At 38.2% G+C, this 16,894-nt stretch overlaps 1 protein-coding gene across 12 annotated transcripts in view; it reads left to right on the top strand.

Annotated features, from left to right (window-relative positions):
• PPHLN1 (periphilin 1) overlaps positions 1–16,894 on the top strand; it is a 171,621-nt gene that overhangs the window by 29,389 nt on the left and 125,338 nt on the right. For 7 of the 12 annotated variants that reach the window (XM_040233783.1, XM_040233786.1, XM_040233785.1 and 4 more), the window contains one exon: positions 14,615–14,779. The exons of the other annotated variants lie outside the window; for them this stretch is intronic. In XM_040233783.1, coding sequence (XP_040089717.1) covers positions 14,615–14,779 — 165 coding nt within the window. The remainder of the gene's footprint in view (positions 1–14,614; positions 14,780–16,894) is intronic. 12 annotated transcript variants of the gene reach the window in all.

The following is a 16,894-nucleotide window of genomic DNA, read 5'->3' on the forward strand; positions in this document are numbered from 1 at the left end:
AAGATGGCATTTAATTTGTTATTTAAGAGTAATTAATGCTCAAATGCAACCGATGGGTTCATTACAACCAGCTATTCCAAACCCCTCTCTAATTCCAGACGATCACACTAATAATTATAGATCTTAAGATTTGCTTTTCTACCATACCTTTACATTCTGAAGATAAACAGAAATTTACAGTTTTAGTTCCTAATATAAATAATCATCGTCCTTTACAATGATATCAGTGGAAATACTTACCTCGGGGTATGAAGAATAGCCCTACCACATGTCAAAGATTTGTAGATCTAAGTCTGCAACTGTTACAACAATTTCCCGATGCCCGTATTTATCATTATATGGATGATATTCTTTTAGCACACTCTTCACCACAAAAATTAGCAGAAATTCTCTCTTCCTTACAGACATATTTGAATTCACAGGGGTTAAGAATAGCTCCAGAGAAAATCCAATACATGCCCCCATGGAAATATCTTGGCCTTCAAATTTTACAATAAGCAATTACTCCTTTACAATTTTCCTTCAAGGTTCCAGAATCATTAACACTTCTTTCTTTACAGCAATTCTTGGGTCACTTAAATTGGATATGACCTACGTTAGGCATCCCAACATACGCAGAGCTTCCTTTCCCTTGTGGCTCAGCTGGTAAAAAAATCTCCTGCAGTGCGGGAGACCTGGCTTTGATCCCTGGGTTGGGAAGATCCTCTGGAGAAGAGAAAGGCTTCACCAATATTCTGGCCTAGAGAATTCCATGGACTGTATAGTCCGTGGGGTCACAGAGAGTCGGACACAACTGAGTGACTTTCACTTTCACTTTCTTTCAGTTATTACAGGGAAATGAAGATCCTACCTCACCCTGCTATTTTTCTCCTTAACATTATGCTTTATTACCACAATTCAGCGCTGCTTATGTTAAACATTTTCTTGACTGTATGTTCCTTCACATCCTTTTTCAGTGATTCTTCTTTCTATTAAACATACTCCTATAGCAATATTTGCCCACATCTTACCTAAAGAGATAAAAAGCATTGAATAGTTACATTATCCTAATCAACCAAAATACCGTGTTCTTCCCTGCTTACAGGAGAGACTACATCTATTACAGCAAGGACACTTAGGCCTCTGTTGCCTTACTGGCTCAGATCCACAGACAATTTTGTGGGAATATCTAAAGAAAATGTGGAATCATTATATCAAACTAATGAACAATTTCAAATAGCCATATCAGATTTTACAGGGGAATTACTTACAACTTACTGATGAATAAAATAACTTCTGTTTTACAATTAGTGCCCTTTTCTTTACATCTTCTTATCTCTAGACATCCTGTTCCTAACTTGCTTACCCACTATACAAATGGCAGTCAAACTTGAAGAATAGTGACCTGGAAGGAAACATCAGGATGGATAAAGATCTTTACCAGCCCCCAAACATCCCCACAGCATTCTGAATTAGCTGCTGTCTTGCTTGCATTGCAAACCTTGCAAACTTTACTGTATTAATGATTCCTTGTATGCTGTTAATTTCATTCAGTAATTGCCCAATTCTATTTTAAATACCTCAATTGATAAACCATTACTTTCCTTCTTTGTTTCTGTTCAAACTCTTTTAACTAAACGACAACATCCTTTTTCCATAGCTCATATTGGAGGACGTACACAATTTCCCGGACCTCTCACTTTCGGAAATGAACAAACTGACTCATCTCTTCACCTTATAGGATCGTCGTTTACTGCTGCCTTTCAGTCACATCAGTTCTTCCCCCAGGATGCCAAGGCACTACATAAACAATTTGCTCTAACCTTACAGAAAACCAAAAGATTGTTAGTGCCTGTCCCACATATCAGTTATTAACTCCTTCTCTCCCAGAAGCTGGCATTATAACCCTTGTGGTCTTTGTTGTAATGAGTTGTGGCAGATGGATGTGACTCATTATCCTCCATTTAAACCATTTCACTTTGTGGATGTAACTGTTGATACTTTTTCAGGCTTTTTATGGGCTACCACACAACATGGAGAATAAGCACATCCTGAGCAAGCTCACCTTGAATGTTTTGCTATTCTAGGACACCCTCAAACCATTCAAACTGATAATGCTGCAGTATATACATCACACAAACTTAGAGATTTCTTTTGTCTATGGGATATTAATACATCATAGGTATTCCTCACAACCTTACTGGACAGGCATTATTGAATGCATAAATGGGCTACTGAAATTATTTTTAAGTAAACTGAAAAGGAAAGAATTAACTCCTCCTAGGGAATGCAATGGCACTCCACTCCAGTAGTCTTGCCTGGAAAATCCCATGGACGGAGGAGCCTGGTAGGCTGCAGTCCATGAGGTCGCTAAGAGTCAGACACGACAGAGACTTCACTTTCACTTTTCACTTTCATGCATTGGAGAAGGAAATGGCAACCCACTCCAGTGTTCTTGCCTGGAGAGTCCCAGGGACAGGGGAGCCTGGTAGGAGGCTGGCTGTGGGGTCGGCCATGACTGAAGCGACTTAGCAGCAGCAGCAGCAGGGAATGATTATATATTGCCTTATTCGCTCCTAATCACTTGTCAGTTTCCAAAAGTTCTTCACAGTCAGCTGCTGTTACTAGACATTTTGCTACTACACATTCATAAGAATTCCCTCCGGTACGTTTTAAACAACCACCCTCTCTCCTATTTGGCAGGGACCTGTTAAATTACTAACATGGGGAAGGGAATATGCTGCTGTTTTGTCTCCATCAGGTCCACTTTGGATCCCTGCCTGTTTGTTGTGTGAACCTTTGTCATGAGTTGGCACCAAGGACTTAAGGATCCATTACTGGAGTTTCATCTATTGACCACCCAGATGTCTCTTCCTGGCATGCCTCTTCCAAAAAGACTGAGAAATAACCAATCATTCTCCAGCCGCTGACATTATGTGGGGTAATATTAAACATCTTACTTTAAGAGCTGAAATAGCTGTTATTAATAGTGGCACACCTGTTACTCCTGATGTTGCTTTCCCTTTTACCATTATAACTGCTAACTCTGCCCGTAAGGTATGGCTGTTTCAGGTTATACTTCTGTTTTTCACTAGGGTTCCTGCTCATATACTACTTAACAGTAACTATACATTCTGGGCTCACTTAATGAACCTCCCTTTGTTGTCTGTTGTCACATGGGAAGATCCAGAAATTCCTGTTTCTACCAACGATTCCACCATTACTAGGGGAGAATGGCTTTCTCCTTAATCTCTTTTACCTATGCATACCTTAGATTCTCCTTGGACCGTTAATGGTTCACATCTACCCTTCTGCATAACTAATTGAACAAATGCCTAGATATGTGCTTATACCAGCGCTCAGTGGTATATTAATAATATAATAAACCCCCCAAAACGATCTCGAATCATTACCGTTAAACGTTAGACCTTTGTGTTTACTTTTGGTTTCCAAGGAAACTTAGCATCTGGAATGTCTTCCCTAAACATCAGTCCCATTATGTATTCATGTGTGGGTTGATATGTGACTGTTTGGTGGATTTAATTGGCATGTTTGAGGATCTCATAATTTTTCCACACAGCTCTCATGATCGATAATTATACAATAGAAAATTGGGGTCCCCAAGGATTATTGGTTCAAGACAGTAACAAAACTTGGCATGATCAGATTTGGAATTGGTCTTTTCTCTTTCACTATAAGAAATCTGACCCTTAATGGAATCTTGGATTTACAGGACTTGTACTCTGTTTAAAATTTGCACTAGCACCATTACAATAGTCTCCTACTAAGATCCTCATGTGGCATTGTTTTGCGCTTCCTTTTTTCTCACAGGTTTTGCAACGGGGCCTTGGAATCTTTAACAGTAATCATTTTGTTTGGAACTTTACAGACATGAATGCCCATGTTAATATCTGCACTACCAGACCATACATCTTTGCACTTGCTTATAACTTTACCCTTTCTATTAACTTGACCCTGGTGTGGTGGTTCTCACCTAGCTCAATCCAATCTAGTTTGGGGTAAAAAACGTTTTTTTAGGTACTCTAATAGTTTCCATAATAGCTGTTACCATGGCAGCTGCTACTGCAGCAGCCCTTTCTATTTCCTTAAAAACTGCCAAGTACAGACTCTTACAACTAATATAACTTCTGACTTGACTGAACAGTGGAAATTGATCAAATGATTTTATCTCGACTTGCAGCTTTGGAACCTGCAGTTTTATGGTTTGGTGAAAATCAGTGTGCTCTTTGGACCAGTTAGACTGTATAGCATGTTTTCTCATGTTCAGAACATTGATTGCCTTATTTTCTCGACTCACTTGCACTGAGGTGATGATGATAATGTTGTTCTTCTGACAAGAAGATCAAAGAAACATTCATTAAAACAAGAAGAGGGGATTTGTGGGAACCATGTTTTACTGCTGTCTCAGAAATGTCTCTTGGAATTTAATCTTACTCATTCTCTCTTCCTTGCTTGGTCTTTCTCCTGCTCTTGAGTTAACCGATCTAGCTGACATGTCAGCATTAGGAGGACACTGTTCTGCATGCAGAACAATCCCCCTTCTCTTCAAAGACTTTTCTTTAGGACTCTCATGGGATTTCCTCTAGACCTCCAGGAGGTAGCATCCTTAATCCTAGAGTTCTGGTCCTTGTCTTGCTTTACTGCTCTTAAAGATTACAAGATAAGTTACCAGTAAATAAGCACTCAGCTTTTCCTCCCTGTGGCTCTCATAATCCTGTGTGTTTGTGAGAATTACTCAGTGCGACACCACCAGAGGGATGGTATAATGTATATATTTGTATACTTTCTCAAAACATTAAGGAAACAGCAATTTCATCTTCATTGCTAGATATAAGAACTATCATTAGCAGATTTTTTCTTTTGCTCAGTTAGCAACCTTGGATTGATTATTTTCATTTATTATTTGGTAGGAACAAACAGGTATTGTGTAATTGAATTTTATGGTTTCCCACAATTGGAGAAGTCAGTGGTTTTAATTTTATGTGCAACAAATTTTGAATTAGAAGATGCTGTAAATTTTGGCTTAATGACAGTTTTTTTTAAGAAGCTCAATATTTGCTTAGATTTAATTGAAATCTCTATGAAAGATAGTGTTAAGGAGAAAAAAGTCACTAAATTCATTTGTGTACTATATTTTATGTGATCATACAGAATATATATTGTAATTTAATTTGTTACCTACTAAAGGAAACCACCTTATATCCCCATGGGAAAAAATTACATAGGTCATTTTAACTCTCAAATGGATATGAACTATTTTTTTGTGGCACGTTGACAAATTTCCTACCCATTGGGAAATTTGGCATGGGTGTAGTTATTTAATAGCCACTAAAATATTTTTTTATATATTTAAATAGCTATTTTATAGCTATGTGGTAGTTATTGAATAGTTGTAGTTATTAATGCTAAGAAGCAATTTAAGGAAATAGCCACTTTGAGGAATTTAGTGTTTCACTTAGACTTGTAAAAATAGTAATCAAAATAGCAACCATTTTTTGAGTACTTAGTGTATCCTGCTGTACTAAGTGTTTTACAGTTTGGTTTTTCTTTAGTCCTCACAACTTCATGATGTTACTCTTATTAATGTCATTGTTCAGATAATGAAACTGAGACTTAAATAGTAAAATTACCTACCACTCTTGAATGTTAGGCATTATAAGTTTTTCATTTTGTCAAATCAGTTAATTCATAGTGATCATATCTTACACTTGGGTGGCTTACCAGTTTCTTTCACATAGGCCTCATCTGATATTGATAGACATAGCATGAGTGCTCAAGACCAGATTATTTAGAGATGCATGTTCTGTAGCTCTCTGGTTCTTCTTGTTGATAATCATTTTTATTTTACAGCAGCTTCTAGTCTAAGATAGGTGTTATTTTCCCTCTTTTCAGTTTCCCAACTCCCACTAAGAATCTGTTCAGCTAAACTTTAAAACATTAACATATTACTTTGAAAATTCGGTCAGCTTTTTTTTTTTTTTAAGGTCAGCTTTTATATCGAGTTTTATTTTGCTTCCAAACTTATGATGTCACAGGCTCTTCTCTTACATGCTGTTTTAGAAATAGCAAATGTATCCTCTAGATCTTTCTAGCTCAGTATTATCTCCTTATTTGCTGTTGGTTATGTGTAAAAATATTTTTATTTTTTTCTGGACAGTAAACTTCAGACACAGTAAACAAAAGATGTGTGCTATCTTAAATGGTTTTACTTCTAAAATACCTGGGCAACTAGGGATTAGAGCTACTGTGACATTCTCCCTTTCATGGTTTATTTTTTATTAATTGAAGGAAGTTAATACGGCCACAATAGGGAAGCGGAGGTGTGCCTGCAAACGGGACTCTCTGCTTGCCAACAAGATGTTCTGCCAAGGAGTCTGGACACAGCCTTGAGTTTAATGGTCCCTTGCAAACGAGGGAACATTCCCTTCCTGTGATAAGGAGGAAGAAAGGGCTCTGGACAGACTCTGCAGTAAATGGGAATTTCCCTCCCTTTTGCTGTAGGATAACATTTATGCACATGCTCTGTACTGAGAAGGCTTAGTCATGCAGTCTGGAATTCTGCCAAGGGGGCTTTATAAAAATAAACCTCAGCTTGTTTGAGCAGTTCTTTTCCTCCGGCTGGAGTAGTGTCTGTCTGTCTCTTGTGTGCGTGTGTTTTGTCTTTGTGTCATTTCGCTCACAACATCTGGTGCCCAACCTGGGGCTCGAGTGAAACCGAAAGGGTGAGTAACCCCGGGAGGATTTTATATTCATAGCAGGGGAACTTTCGGGAAAATCATGGGGAATTCCTCATCATTATGGACACAATACATGGAGTTGGTCAAAGGACTTCTCCACACCATAGGCGTGAAGGCTTCGACTCGCCGATTGAGTGAGCTCTTTCGCTTGGTGGAGCAATATTGTTATTGGTTTCAATATCAAACTAAGTTACAGTTAAATTTAAAAGAGTGGAAAATAATTTAAAAAAAATTGAAAAAGCAACATCAGAAGGGTAATGTGATCCCCTTGAAGTTATGGACTTTATGTAGTGCTATAACACAGGCTTTGACTTTGCTCTCTACTGATAGTAAAACTAAATCTAATGTTTCAGTGAAGGGAGAGGCAATTTATGAGGATGTGCCACACGTTGGTGGGGCTTCTGCACTGCCTGAAGGTAAGGATACAGGTGAGCCTCCTCCTGTAAATGGTGAGACATCTGATAGTTCGAAATCAAATTCGGAGGCTTCTTCAGTTTCGTCAGAGGAGGGCAAAGAGATTTAAAAAATGACCCATCTGTTCCAGGAGTGGTGGAAATCTCGTAAAGAGGAAAAAAAATCTACACCCTCTGCTCCTCCTTATGCTTGTCTTTTCCCCACTGTGGTTGATCTGCCTGATGTAGGCAGGGAACATTGTCAGTTTTCCTTTCCTTTGTCTATGCTTCATGACAATGACTTACCTGCTCCCCCTGGTGGACTTATCGATCCTCCACAATTATTTCCTATTCAGAGACAGCAAAATGCCAATGTGATAAATGTTCAATATACTCCTTTGAAATATAAATTTTTTAAAGATTTTAAAGCTGCAATAGCGCAATATGGTCCTCAATCCCCCTTTGTTTTGGCTATGTTAAAATCATTGAAAAAAAGCGAATTAATTATTCCATTAGATTGAAAATCCATTGCCCAAGCTGTCTTGGAGGGTTCTCAATGGTTGCAACTTCGTAGTTGGTGGAAAAAAAAAAAAAAGCTAAAAAGCAAGCTCAAATTAATAAAAGATAAAATCCCCCTGGTCCTCTCAAGGACAAGCTAATGAAAAAAGGCCATTATCAAGCTTTAAGAGAACAGGCTCAGTACTCTGACCAAGACTTACAACAAGTTCGCCAGGTCTTTTTACAAGCATGGCGCCATGTGGTGCCTACTGGCCATGCCCAGCCTGCCTTTGTTAAAACCATTCAGGGCCCCAATGAGCCATATACTGATTTTCTAGCAAGATTGAAGGTAGCTGTGAAACGAGCTATAGGGAGGGATGAGATTTCAGAGATATTATTACAAACCTTCAGTTCAGTTCAGTTCAGTCGCTCAGTCGTGTCTGACTCTTTGTGACCCCATGAATTGCAGCACGCCAGGCCTCCCTGTTCATCACCATCTCTTGGAGTTCACTCAGACTCATGTCCATTGAGTCTGTGATGCCATCCAGCCATTTCATCCTCGGTCGTCCCTTTCTACTCCTGCCCCCAATCCCTCCCAGCATCAGAGTCTTTTCCAATGAGTCAACTCTTCTCATTTAAAAATGCAAATCCTGAACGTAAGCGTATACTGGGACCATTAAAGGGACAGGGTACATTTGTGACTAAATATATCAGAGCCTGCTCGGAAATAAGAAAAAGCATCAGGCTAATGTCTTTGCTACAGCTTTGGCCAAAGCTATAAGACCACAAAAGGGAGGTAACTGCTTCCATTGTGAAAAACCTGGTCATATGAAAAGAGAGTGTCAAAAATTAAAAGCTGATCAAGGTGCAATTCCTAAAGACAGATCTCTTGCTGAGAAAAATAAGACTCCTCCTGGACCTTGCTGTCAGTGTGGGAAGGGGCTTCATTGGACTAAAGAGTGCAGATCTAAAACAAACAAAATGGGCAACCTGATACTGGAAAACTATCCTGTGGGCCTAAGTCCTTGGGGGCCAAAAACAATACCGGGGACTTCTCTTCCCTGCCCTCCTGCCATCCCACCTGCCCCAACCCTGTTCCCCTCCAACAACCGTTGATGATTTCGGATTTGTGGTCTGCTACTTCAGGGAGTGCTACTGCCGATTTGCCACTAGCTAAAAATGTTCTTTTGTCACCAGGAAAAAACATTTACAAGTTAAAAACAAATATATTTGGACCACTGCCTAAGGGCACTTTTGGCTTGATATTAGGCCATAGCAGTGCGGCTTTGAGAGGTCTAACCATAATTCCTGGGGTAATAGATTCTGACCATGTTGGAAAAATTTTAATTACGGTTTCTATTTCTACCACGCTTTCATTGTTGGCTGGAGAACATATTGCTCAAATACTTCTCCTACCTTATCATCCTTTTTTGGCTCTTCCTAATAAACAAACAGGAGGCTTTAAAAGTACTGGGTGACATATATTTTGAAAAATGCTTATCAAAGATTCTCGCCCTGTTCTCTCCCTGATTATACAAAAAAAAAAAAAAAACCCTGAGAGACTAATAGACACAGGGGCGGACGTTTCAGTCATTTCTTCTCAACAATGACCCCAAGATTAAAAAAAAAAAAAAAGCCCTCTAATGCTGACGAGACTGGGCTCAACTGCAGATCTCTGAAAGAGTACCCATTCCTTACAATGCCAATTCCATAATGGAAGATCAGTGTTTGTTACCTTTTATATTGTAAACATACCTATCAATATATGGGAAAGAGATCTTCTCTCTCCTTTGGGGGCTTCTATAACCATCCCATCGAAAAACTAGTAGCCACTGCTCAAATTCCTCGAGGACTCCCATTAAAATGGTTAACCAGTACTCCAAAATGGGTTGAGCAGTGGCCATTACCACAAATAAAGCTCGAGGCGTTAAAACAACTAGTACAAAAACGACTCCAACTTGGTCATATAAAACCGTCTACCTCCCCTTAAAATTCTCCTGTTTTTGTTATTTAAAAAAAAAAATCTAAAAAATGGGGAATGTTAACTGGTTTAAGAGAGGTTAATAAATGTATTGAACCTATGGGAGCATTACAATTGGGACTCCCCTCTCCAGCTCTTATTCCTCAGAATTGGTCCTTAATGGTGATAGATCTTAAAGGCTGTTTTTTTTTTTTTTTTTTACCATTCCTCTACAATTGCAAGATAGAGATAAATTTGCTTTTACAGTTCCTGTTCTTAATCATGCTCAGCCTGTTAAGCGTTATCAGTGGACAGTCTTACCACAGGGAATGATAAATAGCCCTACCTTATGCCAAGAATTCATAGCTCGTTCTTTACGACCCGTCCGTCAATAATATCCCAGTTATATTTTATATCACTATATGGATGATCTCCTATTAGCAGCTCCTAGTATTGCTGAACGTGATGAATTCTTTCTAAAAGTACAGGAAGCTTTAAGACAATACAGTTTACAAATAGCTCTGGAAAAAATTCAAAAGGACTTTACTATTTCGTATTTGGGGACGGTATTGGAGCGACATAAAATAAGGCCCCAAACGTTGCAAATTTAAAGAGACCACCTCAAAACCTTAAATGATTTTCAGAAGTTATTGGGAGATATCAATTGGCTACGCCCAATACTTGGGATTCCTACTTATCGATTACAACATTTGTTTTCTACTTTAGAGGGAGATACAGCTCTCGATAGCCCCCGGACATTAACCCCATTGGCTTTACAGAAACTTCAGTTTGTTGAGCAACGACTAAATGAAGGGTTTTTGACTTATTTACATGCATCTCAACCTATTTCATTTGTAATATTTCATACCCCCTATTCTCCATCTGGTGTAATCGCTCAAGAAAAAGGATTAATAGAATGGGTTTTCTTACCTAACAGCTTTTCCAAAAAATTGACTACATATATGGATAAATTAGCATTCCTTATACAGAAAGGTTGCCATCGTATTCTACAATTGTCAGGATGTGAACCACACCAAATTGTTACTCAATTAACAACTGCTCAAATATCTCGATGTTTACAATTTAACGAAAACTGGCAGATTTCTCTTGCCTCATTTCCTTGTTCATTTTCTAATCACTATCCATCATCTAAATTGATTGATTTTCTTCAAACTAACTCTATGCTATCTCAATCCCCAATTTCAGATGTTCCCGTTAAGGGACCCACTATTTTTACTGATGCAAATAAAAATACTGCTGGATATTGGACCCCGGAAAGTTCTAAGGTTCTCCCCTACTCATTTTCTTCTGTACAGCCTGCTGAGTTGTGGGTTATCTTTTTAGTCTTGCAAGATTTTCCCCAACTTCCTATTAACATTGTTTCAGATTCTCGATATGCTGTTCTCTCTTGCCTACAGCTTCCCCATGTCTCCCTTCCGCTGACTCTTAAAACAGCTATTGATAAATTATTTTACCAACTACAACAATTGCTCTTGCAACGTTCAGAGTTAATTTTCTTTACTCACATCCGTGCACATTCTGCCCTTCCTGGGCCCTTATCATTTAGAAATGCTACAATTGATGCCTTACTTTATCCTATAAAAGCAGAAAAACAAGAACATCTCTTACAGCATACCAATTCCAAAGGGTTACAAAAATCTCATGCTATCACTCGACGACAAGCTCAAAATATTGTTCATTCTTGTTCCATATGTGCACCCTTTGCTTTGCTGTTTACCCCGCCAGGTGTCTACATGAGAAGACAACAAGCAAATCAGATATGGCAAATGGATGTAATTTACATTTCTTCTTTTAGACAACAAAAATGTGGGCATCATACTATAGATACTTGAACACATTTTCAGTGGGCCACTGCATTGCATTCTGAAAAGGCTGACGCTGTTATTGCTCATTTGTTATCTTGTTTTGCAGTTATGGGATTACCAATTGAATTGAAAACTGATAATACACCTGCCTACCAATCCGCGAAATTAGCTCACTTTTTATCCCAATACCATATAACTCATACTTTTGGTATTCCTTACAATACTCAAGGGCAAGCTATCATTAAAAGGGCCAATCGTACCTTGCGTAAATATCTTAAAAAAATAAAAAAGGGGGAACAGAAGAGATTTATGAAACCAAAAGACATTCTGAATAAAACCTTACTTACCCTAAATTTTTTGAATATTTGGAGCAAGGGAAATTTATCAGCAGCAAAGTTGCATTTTCAAGAGAAAGAAGAGGATAAGAAGATTTTGAATACGCCTATTTGGTATAAAGATAAAGAGAAAGGTTGGATCCCAGCATCATTAATATATCTGGGACGAGGGTATGCTTTCATTTCTGTTAATAATTACAGGTTTTGGACCCCAGCGAGATTGATCAAAATCAACAATGGCTGATCCCTTTGTTCAAAAATTTAAAAAGCTTACTATGCAGAGAAGCTTTACTTTCCTTACAAGAAAAGCAACACCTCCTACGTGGGGTCAAATGAAGAAGTTGACCCAGGAAGCAGAGAAGACATTAATGAAGGCGGGGCAACCTCTGAATCCTACCAACATTTTGCTTGCCATGATGGCGGTGGTAACATGTCAGGTAATCGATGTATCGGCAAGTAATTATACATATTGGGCATATGTACCTAATCCCCCATTGGTAAGAGCAGTTTCCTGGGGGGAACCAAAAGTGCAGGTATGCACTAATGAGACTGCCGCCTTTCCCCCGCCAGCTTGCAGGGGAATAAAACAACTATCTCCTCATAAACAACAATATAATATTAGTAATTTGACCATTGCAGTGGAAGGTATTCCTTTGTGCATAGGAGGGCACCCTTTTTGTCTGTCCACCAGGGAACATTCTCATCATTCCTATAATACATGGGGGGTAAGGTATAATAATTATCATTTTGCTACTTTTACTATGCTTGTTTCCACCAGGGGATTTAACACCTCGACAAAACCGATAGACATTCATAATGGAATACATATGTCACTATGTCCTGTTAACTTTTTTGCTCCTTCTCTAAAATCTTTGGAATGGAAACGTTGCCGAGGTCATCGACCCTTTAAAGTCATGAATTATTCTGGGTCTATCATTGTAGATTGGAGTCCAGATCATGGGCAATTCTTAGAAAAATGGTCAAATAAATCTCTTAGGTGGCATCGTGCAAATAGTACTTTGATGGGCAATGGTAATAAAACAGTTAAATGGCAGCAATTTGCACTTGTCCTTCTCAATTACAATTGCAAGGATATCCGCACATTCAAGGGGATATCTGGAAACTATGGGCAGTTTCTGGTAATCTCACTTTCTGGTCAGGAAACTATACTCTGGATAGTGGCGACTCCTCGGGTCCATTTCATGTTAATTTACATGTTAATAAATCTTATTCCGCAATGGCATGTGTAAAATATCCTTTTGCATTGTTATATGGAAATTAGATTTGGAATGATACTGTGGGGTCTATATCATGTGATTATTGTAATCTAACTCAATGTGTAAATCAGTCTTGGTGAGAAGAATTTAAAAGACAAGCTAATAACTCCAATTTTTCGTTAGTTATTGTTAAAACTTGGACAGAAGTATGGTTACCTATAAATCTGACTCGGCCGTGGTCAGAGTCTTTTGCTGTTTCTCTAGTAACCGCTGTACAGACTTTGCTACATCGATCTCGACGTATGCTTGGTGTGGTCATTGCTTCGATTCTAGCAGTTGCATCAGTAACTGCAACAGCAGCAGTGGCAGGCCTTGCATTACACCAAGAAATTCAAACAGCTGATTTTGTTTGGGACTGGCATAAAGACTCTCATTTGTTACGGCAACAACAGCGAGATTTGGATGCACAACTTGCTACCGACGTGCTCAATCGTCAACACGCTGTTTCCTGGCTTGGGGATCAATTAACTGTTTTATCTACACAAAGTGTATTGAAATGTGATTGAAATTCTTCTCAGTTTTGTATAACACCTGTACCGTTTAACGAGTGAGGGATGGGAAAGAGTAAAACGATCTTTGGGCATCAAAATCTCACTACGGAGATTATGGACCTGGAACGACAAATTTTGTCTACTTTTAGCAGGACTTTACCTGATATTACAGAGTCTGATTTGTTAAAAAGTCTTCAAGAGGGAATGGATAACTTAAGTCCATTAGGGCATGTATCCACACTAATTGAGACTACATTTGGGAACACTGTGTTTATATTACTTTTATGTTGTGTTGCTTTTCTAGTCTTCCAGCAATGGCAAAAAGAAAAACAACTAAAGCGCAAAGCAAAAAAGATCCAGACCATGCTACAATTTATTAAAGCTAATAAAAAAGGGGGAGATGAAGGAAGTTAATACGGCCACAATAGGGAAGTGGAGGTGTGCCTGCAAATGGGACTCTCTGCTCGGGCGGAGCGTGCTTGCAAACAAGATGTTCTGCCAAGGAGTCTGGACACAGCCTTGAGTTTAATGGTCCCTTGCAAACGAGGGAATATTCCCTTCCTGTGATAAGGAGGAAGAAAGGGCTCTGGACAGACTCTGCAGTAAACGGGAATTTCCCTCCCTTTTGCTGTAGGATAACATTTATGCACATGCTCTGTACTGAGAAGGCTTAGTCATGCAGTCTGGAATTCTGCCAACGGGGCTTTATAAAAATAAACCTCAGCTTGTTTGAGCAGTTCTTTTCCTCCGGCCGGAGTGGTGTCTTTGTCTGTCTCTTGTGTGTGTGTCTTGTCTTTGTGTCATTTTGCTCGCAACAGTTAATAATATTGTATTTTTTCTTTTACTTCTGATTGGTTTTTTGCATTGCTGCATTTTACTTTTAAACACCTGGCTTTCTCATTGAACAGTTTCATTTCCTTTAATTCATGTGAAGACCTTACTATTAGTTATTATTCATGTTATTTCATTAATGCATTTTTGTTTGTTTATACATTTACTCTATTTGATTAAGGATAACTCCTATGCTTTTTAAAAAACGTTTCCAAAACCAAATAGAGAAGTTAGTGATTTTTATATATTTCTTTTTGTCTGTTTTAGGATGGCTACCGTAGAGTAGTTAATGTTGTGCCAAAGAAACCACCACTGCTAGACAGACCTGGTGAAGGAAGCTACAGTAGATATTACAGTCATGTTGATTACCGAGACTATGACGAGGGCCGCAGTTTTTCTCATGATCGAAGAAGTGGTCCACCTCACAGAGGAGTATGTAAATTTCCCCCATGTACTAATTGTTGTTTTTAATAAGTTTAAGAATCATGTACTTTTTGGAATTTATGTGACTGGCCATGGAGGCAGTTGAATAAACACTTCCTGCTTGATGCTCTGTTGAATTGCCTCCTGGAGCTGTCAAATGGGAACTGGTAGTCAAGAATCTTGGGGTGCTGGACAAAGTGGGTAAGCGCTCTGGATAGCTCTGTCTTAGATTTAATAACATTGATTCCAACTCACCTGCTTTTTTATCCCCTCCGTTGGCGAGGGTTTGTAGAACCAGATAAGGGTAATCTTACCTATTGCTTTTGTATTCAGTAAGAATCCGCCTGCAGTGCGGGAGACCTGGGATGGATCCCTGGGTTGGGACGATCCCCTGGAGAAGGGAAAGGCTACCCACTCCAGTATTCTGGTGTGGAGAATTCCATGGAATGTATAGTCCATGGGATTGCAAAGAGTCAGACACAACTGAGTGACTTTCATTTTCAAGTGATCAGCAGGTAGTTATCTTCTGTTACTGAATGTGCCCAGTTAAAATTACGTTGTTTTCATCGTGATGAAATGCTGTGGGTGAGGTTGGGTTAAGGTTGTTGACACTCAGTCTCATTTTGTTATAGTGATTATTAAAGTCTGCTTCTTACCTCAGATTAGAAAGCTCTCCAAACATTGCCTTTCTTATAATAAGCATTTTTAAAATGTTAGCTACTATTGCTTTATTATGTTCTTTTCTTAATCATCTTTAATAATCTAGAAACATATTTAATGTTGCAGTAATCTGTTATTGAACTTGGTTAAACTATTCCTTGATGCACTTCCTTTGACATAACATGCATGTTTACATCATTCTTCTGCTGAACCATTTTCCTATATTTTCTCCTTTTTCCCCTTTCCTACCATGTAATATCATATTAATGACATATTCAGTCATTGCTTTTAATAAAATTTGATGACAGCTTCCTTACGTCTCAATAGAATTGATTTTTATTTTGTTCACTTTTAAATGTCATGCTTTTCCTTTAGGAGGAAGGGTTCAATATTGAAAAGTGAACATTATGCATTATCTCTATTTTAGAAATACTGAATTTTGCAACCAGAGTCATTCTTTCAGATAGTCTGAAGGAGAAACAGTTTAGCCTTTGGATAAACAGTTGTTACCTCATGAAAACCCTGTGGCTGTTTAGTGTAGACAGGGAATTTTGGATTCAGTGGACCAAATTGTATTTGAAACGTAATAGTGCCTTGATGGTATTTTTTACTCTTATTGTTATGAATTGAATTGTTCATTCTTTACACATCTTCTCGTGTAATATTCTTCAAACAAATAAACCCACTTGAGATCCTTAGGATTCTCATGACACTAATTCTTACCTAGACTTCAGTTACTATAAAACAAACTACTTACTAGATCCAATGTGATATTATAGCTGTTGGCTTTTTTCTTTAGTTTAATGTTGGGAAGAAAAATGATGAATACATTTTACTTTTGTAAGTATGGTATGTGATGCTAAAGAGGAAAATGAAGATAATATTTATTTTAGCTGAATCATTGTTTCTAATTGTAGGTAGTGCACATGTTACAGTTGTCCATTGATATCAGGGGATTGGTTCCAGGACCCCCAGTATACCAAATCCCAAGGATGCTCAAATCTCTTATATAAAAAGGCATAGTATTTGCATATAACCTGTGCACATCCTCCATATATTTTAAATCATCTCTATATTATTTGTGATACTTAATACAACATAGTGCTATGTAAGTAGTTGCTAGCATGCGGCAAATTCAAGCTTTGCTTTTTGAAACTTTCTGAATTCCACCCTTTCCCTGTATTTTTAAATGTGATTGGTTGAATCTGCTAATGTGGAACCTGTGGATATGGAAGACTGATTGTCCCTTGTTGTATGTATAATTTTAAAGTAATGGAGTGTGGATTACTATGTGGTTCCTTCATATGTACCTCTTCCAACTTGTCTGTTTCAGAGGACAAAGTGTGCTACTTTTTAAAATTTTAAGCTTAGCTTAATTTTAAACAAGATTTTAAACATCTTGGTTAATATAGTTTATCTAATATAGTTTTGATTTCTTATTATATTGTTTCCAATTGTATTTTT

Source organism: Oryx dammah, unplaced genomic scaffold (genome assembly GCF_014754425.2).
Source record: "Oryx dammah isolate SB20612 unplaced genomic scaffold, SCBI_Odam_1.1 HiC_scaffold_29, whole genome shotgun sequence".
Lineage (NCBI taxonomy): Eukaryota > Metazoa > Chordata > Mammalia > Artiodactyla > Bovidae > Oryx > Oryx dammah.